This window comes from Lynx canadensis, chromosome B3, assembly GCF_007474595.2.
Source record: "Lynx canadensis isolate LIC74 chromosome B3, mLynCan4.pri.v2, whole genome shotgun sequence".
Classification (NCBI taxonomy): domain Eukaryota; kingdom Metazoa; phylum Chordata; class Mammalia; order Carnivora; family Felidae; genus Lynx; species Lynx canadensis.
Window position 1 is genome coordinate 50,496,474 of NC_044308.2, and position 21,453 is coordinate 50,517,926.

The window sequence follows — 21,453 nt, forward strand, 5'->3', positions numbered from 1 at the left end:
ATTTCCACTCCTACCCCCAGCCTAACAATTCCTCAACAAGGGGAAAAAAACCTTAAGGAAAAGAATTTAACAGAAAATTTATCCTGAATTGCTCTAACTAAAGATATTTTGTAATGGCTCATTTGACCTTCAAGTAAATTTTAATAGGGTTTGGACAAGTTTGGACTAATGGACCTTTAAGGTTCTATGATTCTATGACCTTGTGTAAAAGTTTGGCAGTGCGACAAATGTTACTAGAACATTTATTACTCACTCTATAGGAAGTCTAAGCTTCAAAGCTCTCCTCTTGACTCTGCCACTAACCTGATAAATAACCCGGGGATATAGGTTTAATTGTTGATTATTTATTTTATGCTTGAGATTCTCTCTCTCTCTCTCTCTCTCTCTCTCTCTCTCTCTCTCTCTTTCCCCCTGCCCCTTTATCCCACTCATGTTCTCTCTCTCTCTCAAATAAAATAATTAAATTTAAAAATTTTGTTAAAAAAGAAAGAAATCCTGGAAAAGCAACAGTTAGGTTTTAGAGTTGCTAATTTGCTGATACTTCTCTAAATTCTCTGGATTTTATAATCTAACACCAGTGGGGAAATCATGACATCCAGGCCTCTGGGGAGTATTGCTTTTCCAGGAGCTGCTGCAAACACATGAAAAATCAGTGTCAACCTGAGTGTTGAGAAAATGGTTTTCTACTGGAAAATCTGGACATTGGAACCATAAGCAGGACACAGGGGCTCTTACGAGTCTTCATGATGCTCTGCTATTTTACAGAACTTCACTGAGTCAAAGTTTTAGTAGAAAACCATTAAATTTTTTACCTTGCCTATGGCGTAGTAGTATTTCTAGAAATAAGTATGTGGCCCAGATTTGTGGTTGTCTCTTTCCAGCCAGTGGATTTGTAAACCTTCTCTTAAACCTCTGTACATAAAGGTGTAATACTTTGCATAGCTGTCTTTTCAGAGAAAATTATTTATATGCATTTAGAAGACAGCTTTATAGTCATAGTGCTTTCAATTCTCTCATTACTTAAATCAAAAAGTTACATAAAATGTTGTTTAAAAATTTTATATTTTGTTGGAGTAAATTCTGTCTTTACTATTTATAAAATGTATCTACTATATTTATATACTAGAGGGATTTAAGTATTGATAGTCAGAAATTATCAATAAAGCCTACTTTCCACACTTTCTACTTTTGAATACAGAATCTATTTCAATTCCATTGGCATTTATTTAGTACCCACTGTATACCAGATATACACCAGATACACACAGATATACCAGATATACACCAGATACACACAGATATCACCACTGTGATAACATTATTACATGCTTATAAGATGTACCATCTGTCTGTGGATTGGAGGCATGCTGAGTATTGATTTCACACTGAGCACAAAGTGTGTGTTTGAGTTTGTTTCTAATTGGGTGTACACCATTCAGTATTCACTTTTAAGTTTTATGGTTCTGAGTATCCTACTGATTATGGTTTAATATGTTTTATTCGATTATTTATGCTTCCTCTTATTATTCAATGATACTCATACTCTTTACTCTTGCAATATGCATTGGTAGTGACAAATATGTCAAAAAGCCCCCAAATTAAATAGTTAAAAAATATGGTCATGATATATAAATCTATATAAAGTAATTAGGAACATTCAGTGAAATTGCATACATCCCTGTATATTTTTAGGAAAGAATATTGACCCAAGTTGTGATAGGATATTATATCCAGTGTATAGGACATTCTAACTGCAATTGTAAGTGCTCCTCAGGTATGGTAATCCCAGTGTGAGAAGGGAGACATGATCCCATGGGAGCATGTGGCCAAACTGCCCATTTTGAAGGATAGACCACAATCCAGATCTATTCCAGGATATCCTTCAGTATCCTCCTGATTCATAGGTGGAGACAGAAGCAAATTCCATACAGGTTTCAGTGATTGAAAGCTCTCATCATAGCCTCACCCACCATCACAGTCTTTGTTTTATAAGTGAGCACATGAAGTCCCAGAGTAGTACATGACTTGGCAAAAGTTTCCTTTGTGATAATTGTCATAGTTGGATCAGAAACTCGAGCTTTCTCATTTCTGATTCAGAGCTCTTTCTGCCACATCTTGGAGGCAGTGCTATCAAATAAAATGTGTGACAGAGTTAAAACGAAAAAAATTCAGTGATGTAAAACTGTTCATCAATAATTGTCTGTCCCATCAGATGACATACCTAATAAGCATGGTTCTCTTAATATAATATGGAATAATATGTTAGTAAATATCATATCTAATAGTTAATATATATCTCATCACACGGTAGATATTAACAGCCATGGCTCACCAGTATTGTGATATACAGAACTGCATGCTGAAACCATGGTGTGCAATGGCTATCACCATGTTGAGTATTTCGTCACATGATGTGCATGAGCAAGCATCATGTCACAGGCTATACTGTGACAGGAGTTACTGCAGTATTAGTAGCCTTGATAGGCAATAGTAAAATCACATCTGTCATTAGCCTTTTTTCCACAACCTGACCAAGCATTTGAGTATGAGCATTTGAGGAGACAAGAACAGGGGGGGTGGTCAGGGATCAGGAAGCTGCCCTGAGACTTTTGTGTAGCTCCCTATATTTAAAAGTCAAGTGCCTTTATCCTGCCCTGGCAGTTCGGTGAACATGTGCCATCAGCATAAGTTCTCTGAGTGTCCCTGGAGCCTGGAGATAGCACATGCTACCACAACACTTACAAGAGACTGAACAAATATTTAGATGAATGCCTTTTCTGCTTTTGGTGTCGGCATCTCCAGATCAGTAGGCTCAGTTGGTGCTGTCCCAAAGCCCTAGCTCTAGGCATCCTGTGGGTAGACTGGGGATAATGCAGAGGGGATAGTGGCAATGGTGGATGAGTAATCTTGACAGAGGTCAGGCTTTTGAGGTGAAGAGGAGCAGGCATTGGGGTGTGGCTGTAGGAAAGGTTTAACCGTCAGCCAGAGGAAGATAATGGGAAAGTGTCCCAGGGTCACCTAGGTCAACGATGTCCTTCCTATTCTCTCACTGACTCAGCTCTTGGCTTTCCTTGAGTTCTACCTAACTGCTGGACCTTGTCACCTATCTTGCCAGGAAGAGGCCAAGGTACATTGTCACTGGCTTTTTACTGAGGAGTGAGAGTATAGAACCTTGGGAGGACATATACTACAAAGGATGCAGAATTAGGGGTCAGAAGACCTGTCCACCATATCTTTGTGGAACTTGGGATGTCATGTCTCAGGGTTTTCATTGAAAAAAATGAAGACATTGGATTAGATGCCCTGTGACAAGCATTCCCCTCCTGGTTCACCCAATCACAGATCCTTCGCTGGACATGTACAATAACTGGAAGGCAAGCTTTGCAGTAATTTTAAACTGTGCAAAACCATGTGCACATATACACAGTTTAGTGAGATTTATTCTTAAAATCTTGCCTTTAGCTTTCTGTATTAAACCTAGTTAAAGTGTTTTTAGCTAAACAGTGCTTTAGAGCTAGACATTATTTGAGGAGCTAAACTTGTCTTTAAGAACAGTATAATACATTCACATTAATTTTCTTTGCCTTCTGGTGGAAATGAAAATACCTTAGGAGAAAGAACAAAGAACTGCTTCCAACTTTTCCTTTCAGAATCTCTTTTTTTTCCCATTAAAAATCTGTGCAATTTATTTTTTTCACAATGTGTAAAAAATTTATTTTTATTTTTTTATATTAAATATAATTTATTGTCAAATTGGTTTCCATACAACACCCATTGCTTATCCCAACAGGTGCCCTCCTCAATGCCCATCACCCACTTTCCCCTTTCCCCCACCCCCATCAGCCCTCAGTTTGTTCTCAGTATTTAAGAGTCTCTTATGGTTTGCCTCCCTCCCTCTCTATAACTCTATACCCCCCCTTCCCCTCCCCCATGGTCTTCTGTTAAGTTTCTCAGGATCCAGAATCTCTTATGTTTGCTGAAGGGTGACGGTTTCGGTTCCAGTGCTTAGTATCTGCATTTCAATGGTTTCAGAGGCTAATTGTAGTGGAATGGAGCATTACAATTTATGTGAAACCTATTTAAGTCAGTTTTATATAAGACCCCAAGCATTTGTAATAATATTAAAAAATATATTTAAAAAAATCTTTATAGGTAACTGAAGCAATACAAGCTGTTCTCTTGGCAGAAGTTCAACAGCACATGAAGACCTTGAGTAAGAGAGCAGGCAACAGTCAACCAGTGTCCATGATAGAGGATGTTCACTGTGAGATGAGACAGATTCTGCAGGAGACGGAATGGACCCGGGAGGAGGTAGAGTTACACTGTACTACAGACACCTTGCCTCTGCAAAGTAAGTGCAAAATTTATGGACATGCACTTTCATCAGAACTTTTCTACTACTTAGAGCGCATTGAGAATATGAGTTCACAATATATCATTTCTGCAAAGACCGAGCCAAGTGCCCTGCTTCTGACCTATTCTGCTATCAATTTCTTCTTATAATTCTCAGGTTTCTAAAAAATTTCTAAATTCTGTTATAATCAATAAATACTTCCCAGAACAAAAATTTATATTGTTTATTAAAATGTTTTTAAATGAAGTAATTAAAAATGAAAACAGGATTAACACTATTGGCTTAATGGGATATACATTTTAAGAATACCTTGATAGTAATGGATCCTAAATTTGTTTTCATTTGATACCTTGATAATAGCCATGTGCCTGGTTTCTTTTCCTTTTTAGAAAATAAGAAATGTAGTACAAACTGAAATTAAACTCATTGATAGGTGGACCACTTGATTTTATAACAAATTTTGTCATTGTAACTTCATGATGATAATGTGTATGGTTCATGGATAGCAATTGAATCTCAATTTCTGCTGCAAAATGTTACCTGATTTTTCAGTCCATTAACTGTGACTTAAAAAAATAAATTAAAAAAAACAATTTTTAAAAGTAAAAGTATAATTTAAAATATAATTATAATTTTCAAACTCAGTAAGCTTTTGCTTAACAAATTAATTTATGATCAAATATATATATTTTTTCAGGGAAAACACGTTACAAACAGGTTATTAAAAATTATTAGGTATTTCTTTTAGCTTTCAAAAAGAGATTTTCTTTTTATTCATTTGGGACTCAGAGAAATGGTACCATATTTAAAATGTTAAATCCTAGGACAGGTGTCATTCTTAAAAATATATTACATTTAGTTCTTATTATTTTTATAAGATTACTGATTGGATAGCATTATGTAGTGAGAGAGGATATGTAGCAGAGAGAGGCTTCTTCTGGAAGGCCAAATATCAAAATAGATAGAATATTTCCTAATGCCAAGACAGGCACTGAGGATGGTCAATTCAATAAGCAATTTGATAAAGCTCAATGGCAATTTCAAGTCATTTGTTTGTCTGTTGTCCAGAAATTAGTTTTAATTATCTGATAAATTCACCCAGTTGCAGGAGCTCCTTTTTGATCATATCACATAATTGTAGTTGTATTACACCTTTCAAGCAAGAAGAGAAAAATTCCTTTCTAAATTAATTTTCAGTGAGTGCATGTGGGTTCTTGATTCATTCGGCAAGCACCCACAGGGTCATTAATACATTTCTTCCAACTCCCCAAAGACAGCTAGTATCATTCATCATGTGTTAACTGTCATTATGTGGCATTTATATGCTTTATCCCTAAGTTTGACTGTCTAACTTATCCTTTGGCCCATAGCCCTCTTTTCTTGTTGAGAAATTCATGGCAGGTTATCAAGGTCAAACTTTTGATAAGTTTTGCTGTCACATAGCTTATCCATTATTTGAAATTTCACTAGATTGGGCCCTGTTCTGTCCCCAACTAATTCTTGGGTATTGGAAATATACGGTGGAATTTAGTCTTATTATGACTGAAGACATCTGGAATTTAAGTTAGATAATTAACTATCTTAATATCTAAGATATTATTGATCATTATTGAATGATCCTTTGCCAATGTTAAAAAAAATTAGAGTTCGTGATAATTCGTGGATGAAATTTGGAAGTTTTATTTAAAAGAAATAAGACATTCCCAAAATGCTGAGCATGTATCTTCTTGGGAAATAGGGTCTGTTGGAAAATACTAACCATAATTGAAATTAATGGAAACATATAACATGCATTGAAGAGGAACATTTCCAAGCAATATTATGTTGGGTATTAACATTCCCTTTCTTTCTCTCTTTTTGGAACAAAACAAAACACCTATGTTTTAAAATATTCAGAGGAACTTAGTCACATTACAAGAAAAGTTTTGGACCTTTATTATGTGGTATATAATATATTACTTGTTGGAATTTTAAAAATAGGTAAGGAAAAAGCTATTTTATTTATTTCAGATATTCTAATTCAAAGGTTAAGGAAATGATGTAAGAACTACTCACCAGGTGTGATTATTCCTCGAATTTTACAGGCAGATTTACTTTGACCCAGTGTCACCACACCTATCACCAAATATTCTTATGATAAATGATTTATGTTGTTTTATTTTCAGGTCCTTGCTCATTTGTCCTCTGTGAGCTCCCATCCACCTGCCCACCCCCCTCCCCCCAATTTCTTTTATTCTTTCTTGGTTTCTTGATTTCTTAATGCATCTTATTTGTAAATCATTTGGAAATTAACAGATGAAGCCCTTCTTATGAACAGATACTCATAAACTTCTTTTATGCCAAAGTGGGGTATATTGGGTTTATTAGCATTATAGCAATATGGCAATAATATATTATAAGGAAAAATAGCAACAATTATTGTTTTCTTAATACACTCCAACACTATGCTAAGTACTTTATGAATGTTAACTCACTTTTTCCTTTAATTCTCACCTAATTCACATGAACCCTGTCTCTCTTTCCAACATTTGAGTCATTTATGTAAACAGTTTTACATTTTTTTAAGTGTACATGTTCAGGGAAATGAAGTTTCTGAGTAGCTCTGAAAAGAAACTACTCACTGAAAAAGAGAGATTCCCATGGTGCTACCTAAGCTTATCTTGAAAAATTACCTCTGTATGTTTTATGACATATTAATTATGTATCTTTCACAGATACATTAAAATAAATAGTATTTGTAAAAAAGTCTATTCACTATGCCAGCTTTCTTGAATGCCACTGGTGGTGTGTATCTTGTACTTTGAGACATTGTTCATATTATGATCCCATTGTTCAAAACTGAATGAAGTGGGGCTTAAAAGAGTTTATGTGCCTTGTCTAGAATCACAAAATAAAAACGGGGAGGCAAACCCAGATATTCTCTTAAACACTGTGTTCTAATCCAGTCAACTGCATTTTCCATACTGGCAGCATGAAGGAAATTTGCTCTAAATCAGCATGATCTGAAAATTAAATAATTTATTGAATGGTTTTCTTAGATTTTTATTCTCCTCTCATAAATCATACTTTCTATTACCAAAGAAAATGCAGAGTGTTCAATCATTGCCATCTCAGCCCTCATAATAAAGAAAATCACCAGGTTTCTTGAACTATTTGAACATGAGATGCATCTACAAAGCAATGGAAATCAAGTGAAGTGAGAACTGAAGTATAATGTGTGTTTGAACTTTACAATTTTGTATCTTATTTATTTTCAGTGTTTTCACTTGTTATATTTCACAGCATGTATTTTACTTGAGATATTAATATTTGTGTATCAGTATTTTATGGGAGAGTGCTGGATTTTATCTGGGTTTACATTTTACAACAGTTACATTGCTCTCCTCCTTAATCTGTTTAATAGGAATTCGCAGAATTAACACTCACATTTGAAACTAAGATTCATTGCTTTAAAAACAGGAATAGTTTCTATTATTAAAATGCATTTGAAAGTTATTTCCTTTTATTGTTTTTAATGTTATCTGGATCAGTTGAAACAAGTGCTCTAAATTGTTCCATCAAATAAATTGGTTGAAATAGAAATGGAGGCTTTGTAGATAAAACTGCCACTTGGAAATTATTGGCTGAATTTAAATTCATGTTAAACTGTGTGGTTGTGAAAATGATGCATCAAATATGGGTATTGCAAATAATCTTTACTACATGCATCATTTTCAGAGACTTATCTACAAAATTAAATAATGAAAATGTACTCTTTGTTTAAATAAAACCATGCATTTGTGGTAAATAAAGGTAAATAAATTCAACAGAAAAGTTTTCTAGTCCTGGTGGCCATCAGCAAAAGGACTGGATCAGGACAGGTTTCCTTCTGCCTTTTGAATTTCGCAGAAGGAAATCTGTCTAGTGGTGGAAAGGCTTTGAAATAGAGTTGACTACCTCACAGGGAAACTTTCTTGACTTTCTTTATTTTATTTTATTAAAAATTTTTTTAATATGTATTTTTGAGACAAAGAGACAGAGCGTGAGTGGGGGAAGGGCAGAGAAAGAGGGAGACACAGGCTCCAGGCTCTAAGCTGTCAGCACAGAACCAGATGCCAGGCTTGACCCCACGAACCACAAGATCATGACCTGAGCCAAAGTCTGATGCTCAAACCAACTGAGCCACCCAGGCGCCTCTTGACTATCTTTATTAATAGCAAATGCAACTTCCACCCTCTGTGAACTCCCCAGGCTAAGTGAGAAGGCCAATGCATTCCTCTTTAAGGCTACAGAAGCCATTTAGGATAGGTCTGTGTGATGAGCATAAGCAAGAAGCAGAAATGTAATGGGAGATACATCATTGAAGGCCTTGAGTGTCATAGTAAGGTCTTAGGCTTTCTCTCTGAGAGAGATAGGAAACAATTTGAGCAAACAAAGGACACATATTTTAACGTTGTCTCCAGTTCAAGGACCAAGGAGAGAAGCAAGGAGACCAGTTGGGAGGCCATTATGATAACCTAGATGATGGCAGCTTGGAACAAATATGGTGGCTTGGATGAAGAAGTGATCAGATTATGAACGTATATTGAAGTATAACTTACAATATTTGCTGATGGGTTAGATACAGATGAATAAGATCATGAAAGTCTATACTTACGTTTTTTTCAAACAAAAAATATTTGATATATGGGTTGACTTGGGTATCCTGACTTGACTCTTATGTCAGGTAGTGCAGTGTCACTCACAAGTGGTATTCCAGGTGTGCTGAAGGAAGAGTGGAAGACCTACTTTACAGAAGGCTGTCCCTACTGTGTTCAGTTTCAAGTGTCCCTGCCTAGATGACCCACAGATTTTATTTTCTAGTATTAACTAAACTAACCCTCAGAAAATGGACAAGAATTTCTTGCCAAGAAACCATGGACTGAAGATAATACTGGTAGTGCAAGCTTAAGCAAATAAGATGTAAGTGGCATTGCCAAGTTTATCTTAAGCTCTATCAGGAGGTGTGTGTGTGTGTGTGTGTGTGTGTGTGTGTGTGTGTGCTGTGTGTGTGTTAAAGACTTCTTTTTGAAATTTATAGTTTTGTGTATTTCGTATAATACACATAATGTTGATATACTAATAGCATGTATATTATTCATAAACAAGCATATGTGTGCATATATAATAAAAAGCATATATATATATGCATATATAATATATTTATTTAATATACTAAATAAATGCTTCAGAGATCCTCCTTGTTATTTTCTGCATGAAAGTACCCCAACCATAGCCCTTGGGTGGATTAAGCGAAGAAGGCAGATGTAATAAGCTTTTGCTTATTCAGGGTGGGTAACCTGATATTCCACATGGCACACTGTGCTGTCTCCAAAACTTTGAATAAAGCTTCCATGCATATCTCCTCTGTATCACTCCTCTATGCCTCTATGTCCCGATCCAAGAGTAAGGGGTGTCACAGTGAATCAATTGAAAATCTCCAGTTGAAGACACAAACTAACATCAGGGTAGCCATGAAGTGTGTCCAAGGCCACAGGAGCCTGCAGGAGCACATCAGAGAGGCCTCAAACCCACTCTTTGAGGTTTTAAAGGCTTCTTAGAAAAAAAAAGATGCCTAATCCAAGACCTGAAAGATGAACATGATTTAACCAAGTCAAAAGTTGGAGTGGGAGATGGTAGCTGTTTGCTAAGAGTACTAGAGACACGTATGCCTTTTTCTTCCTCCCAAGAATCATCTGATTAATACATGTGTGAATGAGGAGCCTGGACATCAGAGAGAAACCCACAGGCCTTTAATTTCTGCTTTGGAAAACATCTGTGTCCTCTTTGAATCACACTGTGCCAATGCCTTCCTTTTCTAAGTCTCAGCCTTCCAGAATAAGGACAATAATAATGACATGACGAACAACTAACATTAATAGCTTACTGTGTTCTTAGTGCTTCACATACCTTAAATTATCTGATCCAGGCAACAGTTCTGTGGGGAGAGGTAGTATCATTATCCCCATTTTACTGATGAAAAAAATATATAAAGAAGTTAAATATCTTGCCCAAGTTCTCATTACCAGCAAATGACAGAACCAGGAGTCAAAACCAAGCAGTCTGGTTTCAAAATGTAGGCTCTTTGTCCCAATTAACCACAATTCTCCTTCACCGCCTCTAAACTTGGCAAGTATTTACCAAGTGCTTCCTGTAGGACAGTTATAGAGATAGGTATTACCTGGGTTGGGGCAGATATTTGGCAAAACAACACGGGAAGAATCTCATGAAGAAATTCATCAGAAAATATAAAACACCTAATTTCTACTAACCTTTGGGTATGGCACTCTAAGCTATTCCATTAAAGACATACTTAATGCTAAAGACTTTCATTTGGAATATAAATTTACATAAGTTTTAGTGGTTAAAAAACAGAAGGTTTTATATCTGGGAACTAGAAATGCCACATAATATCTTACATAAATATCAAGGTATTCATATGTTAGATGAAGATGAATTTATTTGTGATAAGCGATTAAATTATTTAGCACCTAGAATACATTACATACCTTTCAAAAAACATGGTTGTCATTTGGGTTTAATATATGTCCTGTATTATTTTTAGCTTCCTGTAAAATTGATGGAGAAATTTCATCACTTCCCTTTTCCCCCATATAAATTCTTATGAACTTCTCCACTGTGTCTGCCCTCTCTGTATCATCTTAAAGATTGCATTGCCTTAGAAAGACTGATAGAGTTCACTGTTCTTTTTCCAAAAGTAGTTTCATCTTTCACAGAGATTGAGATTGATGATTTTCATCTTGGCATATGAACTAGAGTATTTCATCGTCTTTTTTCCTCATGAGCAATCAGAATGCCAAACTGGCCCGACTGCACAGAGACAGTAGCATCAAGGAATTGACTTAAATATTTCCTTGGTAACAGTTGTGCAGGCACCACTTTATTGATTATTGTCTGCATACCCATTTAAATTTATTGACAAAGAAAAAGTGATCTAGATTCTGTCGCTGAAATCGACGTGTTTTGTACTATTGTTCTCCGGAGCTCAGACTGGTCTCCCAACGCTGACCCCTCGAGGACAGAGGTCGGGTCTATTTATCTTTTTTCCTCCCATCCCCTTGGATGGTCCTTTACCTAGTAGCTGGTAATAAGTATTTATTGAGTGGATGGATAAATGGATGGGCCATGGAAAAGCTTGCACTAAAGATTCAGCCAACTCCTAATTAGTGACAGAAAGAGGAAACAAGGAAAATCAGCTGATTGCATTTCTTTAGCAGCCAGATATACATAGTCTTGAATATTCACTGAAATTGTGTTTTCTAAGCATCATCATCCTAGGACCGTATGTTATACACAGCAGGTTGCAAAAATTTAAAAATAGACACATGAATGGATCTAGTTTGTAACCATCCAGAAATCTTCTCTTTCCTTATGGCTTATTGTTTGGCTCGTCACTAGTCATTTTGTCATGATCTAATTTCAATCATCTGACATTTTTAGAGAGCCCCAAGCCTTGCCTAAAACTTGTCTTCTTATTCCTCATGCTGCTACACCTTCTCCATGAGACTATTTAAGGAACTGCTGCATCAAACACTATTTCCTCAGTATTTGGATTCACAGGCTGGGTTCTGACTTATCTGCCTCTCTTTGGACTTCTAGCTCATTCGTGATCTCTTGTAGCCGGTAGCCCTTATGCTGCTAACTAGGAATTCTATTTACAACCTACTCAACCGGGTCAGCCTCCTCCCCATTGATTTGATCCCTGAGCCTGGGACTTGGTGTGATATTAGTTCCTCCATCAAATCCAATCCCTTTAGCCAATATGGATGTGCATCCCTAGTTCTAGAAATTTTGGTACAACTAAACTCCTTGAGATAAAAAGCAGGGATTTATTCAGCTTTGTATTCTCAGCAGATAGCACAGTGTCTGGCACATGCCAAGACAATCTGGCTGAAGAATGGTGGCTGAAGAAAAAAAAAATTATCCATTCATCTCCACATGCCATTGGAATATCCCATTCAATAAGAATGTCATTGTGACATTCTGGCAGGAGCTTTATTTTCCATTTTAACTCATCAGTGCATCTGTCCAATTTTAAGTCTTGGAACAATTTGAATTAATTTCACACAAAATCTCTCATTTAGTACTTATTATATCTAAAGTTCAATGGAAGGTACTGGACTTTTCAATTACATCACTTTTTACACTTCTTGTATATCCTTCTAAAGTAGTGTATATCATCTGGCACTCTAATTGTTTGTTATTTGCTTTCTTTCCCACCTCTCTAAACTCCTTGAGGGCAAAAGTTGGAACTTATTAATCTTGTGCTCCTAGCTGCTAATGCACCACGTGGGGCATGATGGGTGCTCATTAAATGTTTGTTGCCTGAGTGAGCAGATGAATGATAAATGACAGTGGCAGACATGTATTAAAGAACTAGTCTATAAGGCAGAATGGAAGAAATGCTAAACAATATGTTAATGGTCTCTAGGTAGGAAGAGAATGGAAAAGATCATTATAGGGATGATTTTTTTCCTAAAGTGTTAATTCAGAGGCATTTCTTCAAATTTATCTATTCAGTTTAAGAGCAATTTATCTGTCTAGAGAGCCACCAGAAAAAATTAATGCTGACAGATGTCTGAAGGCAAACAAACAAACAAAAAAAACAAGGCAGAGTACTTCATTTTCAATAATAAGCTACAAGAAATGGAGACAGTTCAAAGAAGAGTTGTTACCTTTTTTAAAAAAATCTTTTACCCATTACAGGTGAACACGGGCCTTTTATATCTATTCTGGAACACCTGTCTGCCAGCCAGGCAGCCCTGCTTATCTGGGGGCAACATAAAAGCACTCCCTAGCGGAATATACGTAAGAGCATGGTAATGGTGGACATTTTTCCAGCCTCCTATGTTTCTTTTCATCTGAATGAGGTCTGTTTTGGAATCTTAGAAAAAGTTTAAGTATTATGGTTTTCAACTCTCTCAATCCTAGCACAGACTACATAGCCAATAGTATGTGATGCCCCCTTATAAGCCTAAATGAAGTTCTTAAGTAATATGACTGCTCTACAGTTTACAGGAAAAATCAAAAGAATAAGTAATTTATAATGAAATAATATGGATCTCAGTAGGTAAAAGTTTGGGCATGACCACACTAAAATATATAATAAAAATGCTGGCCTGGACACATCCCACTGCTGTTAATGCAGACTCCCACACACATGTGGTAGTGTTGTCAGTGACGTGGGTGTTCAAATGGATTTTATTGGCAAAGATGTGGACAACAGCAGCAGAAAAATTTGGCCACTTCTTATACAGGGTTAAAGGCCTTCTTAAAAATTTGGGGGTATATTAAAACTTTGAAAGGTCTGTGTAAACTAGTTAGATTCTGGGCTCAGGAAATTATACACAGGGCTTTTACTTTCATAAATGTCCATTGGAATATGTGAAAAACATGTGAAATGTCAGGACAATTTTTCACTGTGAAGGACTATCCTGAACACTGCAAGGCATCTGGCATTTCTAGTCCCTGACCACTAAATGCCAGTGTCTCCATAATCATTGGGGAAAACTGGTGTTCCTTGGCCCAGCAGTTTCCAAAGCCTTCCCCCAGGGGGGCAGTACCAACCCTGCCGAGAACTACTGACTTCAAGAAAGGGATTGATTCTTCTACATTCTGAGGCTTTCCTTGTTTCTGCCCCTCCCCTCTTTTATGCACAGAGAGATAAAAATCTAATTAGTAACCTCCAACTAATTCAAGGAGTTCCTTTCTTGGATCTCTCCTGTTTGTTACTTCCTCTGTGCTCCACCCACTTTGTGTATACTTCTGTCATAGCACTTCCCAGGCTATGTAGTAAATTATCTTATTGCAATTGTCTCTTCCATTAGAAAAAGATTTTCTTGTCCTATTTTTTCACTTTTATCTATATGTCCTACAAGCTTAGTTCCAGGCCTGGCATAGAGTCAATTTGTTGGCTGATTAAATGAAAAATGTGTCTTACTAAGCTACTAAGCATACTCCATGGAAGTCATTGAAGAAAAGTCCAAAATTTTCAATTGAAATTATTTTACAATACAGAATAAAACTGGTTTATCTTAGAATTTAATAATTCGATAAACTGGAAGCACCTGGCTGGCTCAGTCAGTGGAGCATATGACTCTTGATCTCGGGGTCATGAGTTCAAGCCCCATCCATGTTGGGCACAGAGGCTACTTAAAAATTAAAAAAAAAAACTAAACTAAACTAAACTAAATGAACTATTTCCTAATTTGTAAATTGAGAAAACTGGAAATGAGAAAAATGGTTGAAAAAAGATACATAAGTTCATTTAAATGATAAGGAACATAATTCCAAAACCTTGGCTTAGAATATACTAATTTTTAATGTGTCTCATCCATGCCATTAATACTTAAAGTATATTAAAATTATATTTTGAAATGCTCATATCTCTTGATATATACAAGATATATCCCTTGGTGTCTCTGCACCAAAGTAGGGAATAACCAATTGGATCAGTCCATCCATCCATTCATCAATTTAATCTGTCTCTTTTGAATATGTTATATGATAGGAATTGTGTTTCTCAAGCTATCTACTAGGAATCTGAGCAGACTATGATGCAGTTTCTACTTTCCAAAAGGCAAAGCCCTGTAAACATAGTGAGACCATGATGTGGTGTGAGATACTAAAGTTCCCATTATTGTGCAAGCATGGAGAGCCGCCAGGTGCCTGAGAATGATTTTTTTGTAGGTTTTGCACAGGAGTAGACATTCACATGTACTTTGGAGAATAGCAGTGTTGCAGACATGGAGAGATGAACTGCTTAGATCACTCTACTAGAAAGGTCTACTTGTCCAGCTGTGAAGAATGTGGCTAGTTGACAGCTTCCAGCTATTGGCATCTCCAGGATCCATCCCCGTTTTGGAACAGACGTGGTACTCTTCTTGGGACAATGACTGAGGAAGGTAGTGGTACAAGAGCCTAACTATTTTTAGTCTATACAGACCTCCTCTAACAGCCAGTCTTTGCTTTGGAGTTTCCACTGGGATGAAGGAGACTTTTGTCAGATCTGCATAGTGAATAGAGAGCTCCTTGCCCAATTCTGCTTTTGCCTCTCCCCCTTTTTTTTCTTTCACAAGTCTTAATCTCCAATAAACCTTTTGCATTCCTAACTCCATCTTAACATCTGCTTCTGGAAGGACCCAAGTAACACCATTGAGAAGAAGCTTGGTGGAGGATATCTCAGGCAAAATATTTAACATGAGGACAACACAGAGGAAATGGGGATAAATTTGGTGTTCGCAAGATAACAGGAAATGAGGATGCTCTGGTTTGGATTTGGAAGCTGAGGCACCTAGAATGTAAAGGTTGTGGTTTGGGGCTTTTTCCTCAAAGATAAAGGGAAGCATTAAAAATGCTTTTAAGAGGAGAAGTGAGATGTTTTAGTGTAGAGAGTGAGTAAAGCAGGAGATAGAAAGAAAGCCCGTGTTTCTGTTTAGAATTTTATTTGTAAAGCAGAACTTACTTTTCTTAACTTTTTATTGCCTCTTCATGAAGCTAGGTTACTGAGGTGGAACATGAGTGCTTCATGTCTCACAGGGAGAAAGAGGGTATGTTCACATTACAAAGGGAAATTTTGCCTCCCTGCTTTTACACCAAACACTAAATGTCAATCAGGATCATCAGAGTCCAGATCCCATCAGTAACACCTCCTGAGTTGCTATCGTTCTTGTTGCTATTTTAAAGGTATTTATCTTCCTTTATATATGACCATTATCTCAATCTCCACCCTCCTTAAATCAGTTCTTATTTTTTCCCCAATTTTTATGCATTAAAATTTGGTCTGACTTCTCATCTCTTTTGGATGCATTTGTATCATTACCATTTATTGACAAGTTTGGGTTTCACCATCCATTTTTTTTTTCGTGTATGTGGATTTATGTAGACATTATTGACCTCCTTTTCTACAAACATCCTTAACTAAAACATTAAGTAAGACCAGGCTTATTAAGTGTTTGCTATTAGACAGTTTCCAGGAATAGGATGTGTTATTTCTCTTTACCATTTAAAAACTCTTGATTTAATGAATAGAATTTTAGCAAAGCAAGGTAACTTTGAAATGTGCTTTTCCATGTGTTTATATTAATATCCAATGAATAATTTCGCAGGTTAAGCTTCATGATCCATCTCTTCAAGCCATCTACTTAAGTCTAGAGTCATTACATCACCTGCTTCCCTTACACCATTGATTTATGTTTCTTTCAAACTGCTGAGATTGGGAAGTATCATTTATTTTTTATATGACATACCCTGCACTATGAAACAGTGTTTCAGAAGGTAATGGCAAAATACCTGTAACACAGGACAGCACTGCCTACTCACACCTGTGTGAATCAGTAACATACCTGTTAACATTTGTCTGTTCTTGTAATATCGGAAGGGAATAGAAAGTTTTAATTGTCCTTTTTTTCTGTAGTAAAGATGTCAGGGGAATCTATGTAATAGTACAACTCAGATAACATAAGGTGTCTGTGTTTAATATTGAGAGATACAAAGGAGTTTTTAGAATTTTCTTAGGGATCACACATTTCAAGCTCTCTAAATTAGCTAAAGTCTATTTACATTGTACTGTGAATAAATGGCCATTTCAGGACCCCCCAAATATCTATTTGAACATTATTTTTAGAAACAAAAAAAAAATTAGCTGGATTATTTTCAAACTATTAGCATGATTTTCCTAGACTTAAATAACACCTTACGTTTTTCAAAAGGTTTTGGCATGTATTTTTATTTCTCTTAGCAGATGTCAAATGAGGTGAGCCTTTGACCATTTCAGTGAGAGGAAAACCAGAGCATGACAGACTTAAGTACCTTTGCTATGTTGTTATGACTCATTAGAAAACAGCCTTAGACCAGATCACATTCTCCAATTTGCACATCTCAGATTCTTCTCTATAAATCGTACTACATCATGGGCCATCATGTGGAAATGGAATTTATAAAAGAGTAAGCTCATTTATTTATGAAAATTGATATGTTTCCCTCTAGCTTATTAATTCAGGCCTTTCCCTAGGAGAACATTACCATTTTTATATTTCCAATGGCTCATTTTAGAGGAAAATATATTGCACATTTTAAAAAATGAGTTAAATTATTTCTACCGTTAATGGTAATCTACTGTTATGATATTCATATTATAAAAGCCAACTATTAGTCAAAAATATAGTTTGATGAATGTAGTATATTTATAAATTAAAGATAGTCATTTCATTTCTTCCATAGTAAATTTGCTTTAAATATTAGTTTATTATATATGTTTACTTGTATTACAAATATTTCCAGTAAGCAAACACAAATCATTTTTATATTTAGCATTTAAAATGTATCTTAACTTGACCATTAAATCATCTATTAAATATTCAATTAAAGTGGGTTTTGATCCATTTTTAAAAATTAGTGGTCAGGTATTCGGGGAAACAAGCTTGCAAGATATTTCTAAAACACAATTCACTTCATTTCTTGTTCTGTGTATTTTGTCAGAGAACGCCTTAATGTAACAGAAATCAGATTTGGTGTGTATTTTTACACCAAATCAAATTGTGCAGGCGCCACCCTCAGCTTTCTCCAAAACATTATAAAGGATAAGATTCCACCATAATATAGCTTAAGAAAGCGGTAGCGCCCTGGACGAAGTCCATACGTGAAAAGGGGAAGCTACAGGAGTATGTTTTCCTGGAAAACCATGTGTCTTATAACACCATTACAGACTGGACTTAAAAGTTTACTTAGCTGAGTTCTGTCTTCTTCTGGAATCTGTATGTAAGGGATGTATGGTTTCTGTAGTTATTCTGTAGGCATAAATCATACGTATAAAAGGCATTGAAAAAATGTAAAAATGAAACTGATATAGTAGTGACTAATGGTATAAAGCACTTAGATGCTCCAGTTATAACTATATGAAGAGGGTGAAGGCATCATAAGTCATCTTATTTATTACAACTGGCAGGTTTCCCTTCCTCGTGGTATTGCCTGTAGTCTCATTTTCCCTGTCTCCTCCATGCCCAATCTTCATTTTCCCAAATTTACAAGCCATAATTATACATTTTAGTGTTTTTAATCTATTCTTTTAATGTACAGCAGAAATTCAAAATTATTCATTCATTTTATCAAATCAGATATGAAAAAGTCAATTAAAACTCCATAGGCTTTTTCTAGTATGAAGTGCTTTTTTAAAACACAATTTCCAAAATATTCCATTTTTGATTCCTGGAGAAAGAGAAAATACGCTCTCCCCATATACATAGTTGTTGAAATATCACAGAGTTACTACAAAGTAATTTCTACACTATAAAGAAAATTATATTCTTTTGATCTTTATATGCAATTATCTGTAATTAAAACTTGGCAAAATATTAGAAAAATAAAGCCAAGCTTCACTAATAAGCTCCTATCTCCTATGTAAAGCATGAACATATGTAAAGATTTTTATCAATGACTAGTTTCTTGTTGTTGAGAAAAGATCTAAGTTGGTGTTTAAAAGCTTTCATAAGCATCTGAATCTTTTGTAAAAATAAAGCAATCAATCAAATAGACAAATGTTATCTTATTAGTTTAATTTATAATAATTTACATATTACAAAGTTAAACACTTAGTTCAAGGATATTTCAATGAATTATGAGATTTGAAATTAAGATGGGTAGAGGATAGTCATATAAAATTTTTGTCTCCCCATCCAATTTATTAGGTATATTGCTTTGGATACACTATAGTGAAAAATGATGATTCATCCTGGTAAGCAGATTAGTACTTCAATAGCACTTGTTTGTGTGTTTTTACATGAGTAAAACTGCCTACTACAAACATGGAAACACACATGCAACCTCTTTAATCAATGGTGCGTTTATAAATTTAAATATAAGTACATAGATAAATCTTGGATCTGCACAGAAACCGTTATTTGGCAGCATAAATCAATGTGTTTATAGTTTCAAAGTGTATTAAAAATTAGTATAAAATTTGCCTTTTAAAATCACAATTCTTTAATAATAGCTAGGGTACTTATTTTAAAAGATGGTTTGAATCCGATGATTATGTAGTTCCCTCTGAGAAATGCTGAGATTCTATGAAATGCAGGTTGGAAACCGCTGGACACTATCATGTGGAGAGGCTATGTCATTTCTTCTGTACACCCTGCACCTAGTATGTTGCAGCGTGGCAATGCCACATACTTGCCTAATGACCCCTGTTCTGTTTTTTCAATGGCTACTTTTAGTTTTATGTTTTATTAAAAATAAAGACTGACCTCGTGGCTTGAAGAGCCTCAGCTGTTGTCTAGCTGCCTTGTTTCAAGACTCAAGCTATAAACCACAAACTGTGTCACCTAGGAGTGTGCCCTTACACTTCTCCTGTCTCAGTTTAGTGCCCAGTTGGTGCCAAGCAAGCTGCTGACTTGCACAGAGAGGAATTCCAGGAAGTCGTCGGAGTGGGCCATTTTCCAATAATGCTCCCTGGCATGGACCCCGTGAAGGGTTCTTTTACAAATGGTTATTACACTGAGATCATGATGAGATTTCCTAGAAGTACAACGCAATGCTTTTCACTAAAATTCCTAATTTGAAACTTTTTGTAAAAACGGAGGTTTCCCTTGCATTTTTAATGTCACATAACCATATGTCAGTACATTTTAGTGTCCCCTTAAGATATGGAAGTGCTTAGATCTCTTGGAGATGCGCTTTTTAAAATTAATTATTTTCACTTCGTATCTGCTTTAGATGTCAGGCTTAAATTATACTGGATTTTTATGTCTTTCTTCAAGATGGCTAAAGAGCACAGTCTTAGTCTAAAGCACATAATAATGGTCTTCAGCTATAGAGGTGATCATCATGCTACACAGAGTAAAATTCAGGTGTAGAAAAATAACAGAGTCCTCAACTCTATTTTGGACTAAGAACTGACTGCGGCTGCTGGCCCTTACTCCTTGATCTTTCTGTTACAGGGATCTGGTGTTTACTTAATTTTGAATGTCTTTTTTGGTGGAAGGAGGGGATTAGAAATTAGTATAGTACAAAGCATATGAGTGGTACTCAGATAATAGGAGTCACAGGACCTTTGAGTCAAGATTCTTTGTAGGTCACTTAGTCTAAGCCCTTTGTTTTTCTGCCCAGAAACTTGAAGATCAAAGAGGCCCAGTGACTTACTTAAGGTCACACAGCTAGTTAAGGAGTGAGACAGTATTCAAACCTAACTCTTCCCAATTATTTGTTGATTTTTTTTTAAATGGTGCCATTTAGTGTTTTCTCTTTCCCTCCAGATGCTCTCATTTGCCAGTCAAGTTTGATATTTCCCCAATAAGTGGCAGAGGAGCCACACACACAAAAGATATGGAAACTACCTATAAATCCCAATTAGTGGGCTTTAGAGCATCAAGGTCTAGATGAAACTTACAGGATGGAACTTTTTTCTCTTTTCTCCCTTCTTGTAAGCTTCCATCTTATTTCAGCAAGACTATAACTAATTTTGGCCAATGTATTCTTAGAGTAACATGTCCTAGAGGAAATTGCTTCCAACAGCTAAAGTGGTCCTATAAAAAACAAATCTGTTCATATTAACTCTCCTATTTACAACCCTACAGTTGTTTAGTGCCCTCCTTCTTCTCTAGGCTCAACCAAACATTCAGACTCACAAGAGGATGATGCACCACACCTCACCTTGTGTACTAAGAGGGACAAAGATCAAGAACCACCGCTGTCTTCAGGGCAGCAATGGGCCTTCCTCATCTGGGGTTCCTTGCAGTTGTCCAGAGGCTCACCTCTGGGAGTCACCCCACAAAACAGCTTTATAACTCTGGCAATAATTCCTTAGGCATGGCTTGCCAAGTTCACTCTCAGGGAAGCCTCAAGTTATCATAATGAACACTTCTATGGTTCATGTATAGTCCCTCATAGTCCAGATACAGTTTACCAACAAGGGGCCAGTTTTATGATCAGTAATGTCACCCTGAGATGTAATTAACATTCAACCTTTATCAAGTTGCCAAGGGAATTCAGCTAGAGCTAACCAAAGGTCAAGTTCTTTTCCTTGACCAAAGGTCAAAGGAAAAAAAAATATTTATTTTATTATT

The 21,453-nt window shown here is 36.0% G+C and overlaps 1 protein-coding gene across 1 annotated transcript in view; it reads left to right on the forward strand.

The window, feature by feature from the left end:
* Positions 1–21,453, forward strand: part of WDR72 (WD repeat domain 72) — a 203,840-nt gene that overhangs the window by 121,090 nt on the left and 61,297 nt on the right. Inside the window, exon 18 of the mRNA XM_032593637.1 lies at positions 4,153–4,351. Coding sequence (XP_032449528.1) covers positions 4,153–4,351 — 199 coding nt within the window. The remainder of the gene's footprint in view (positions 1–4,152; positions 4,352–21,453) is intronic.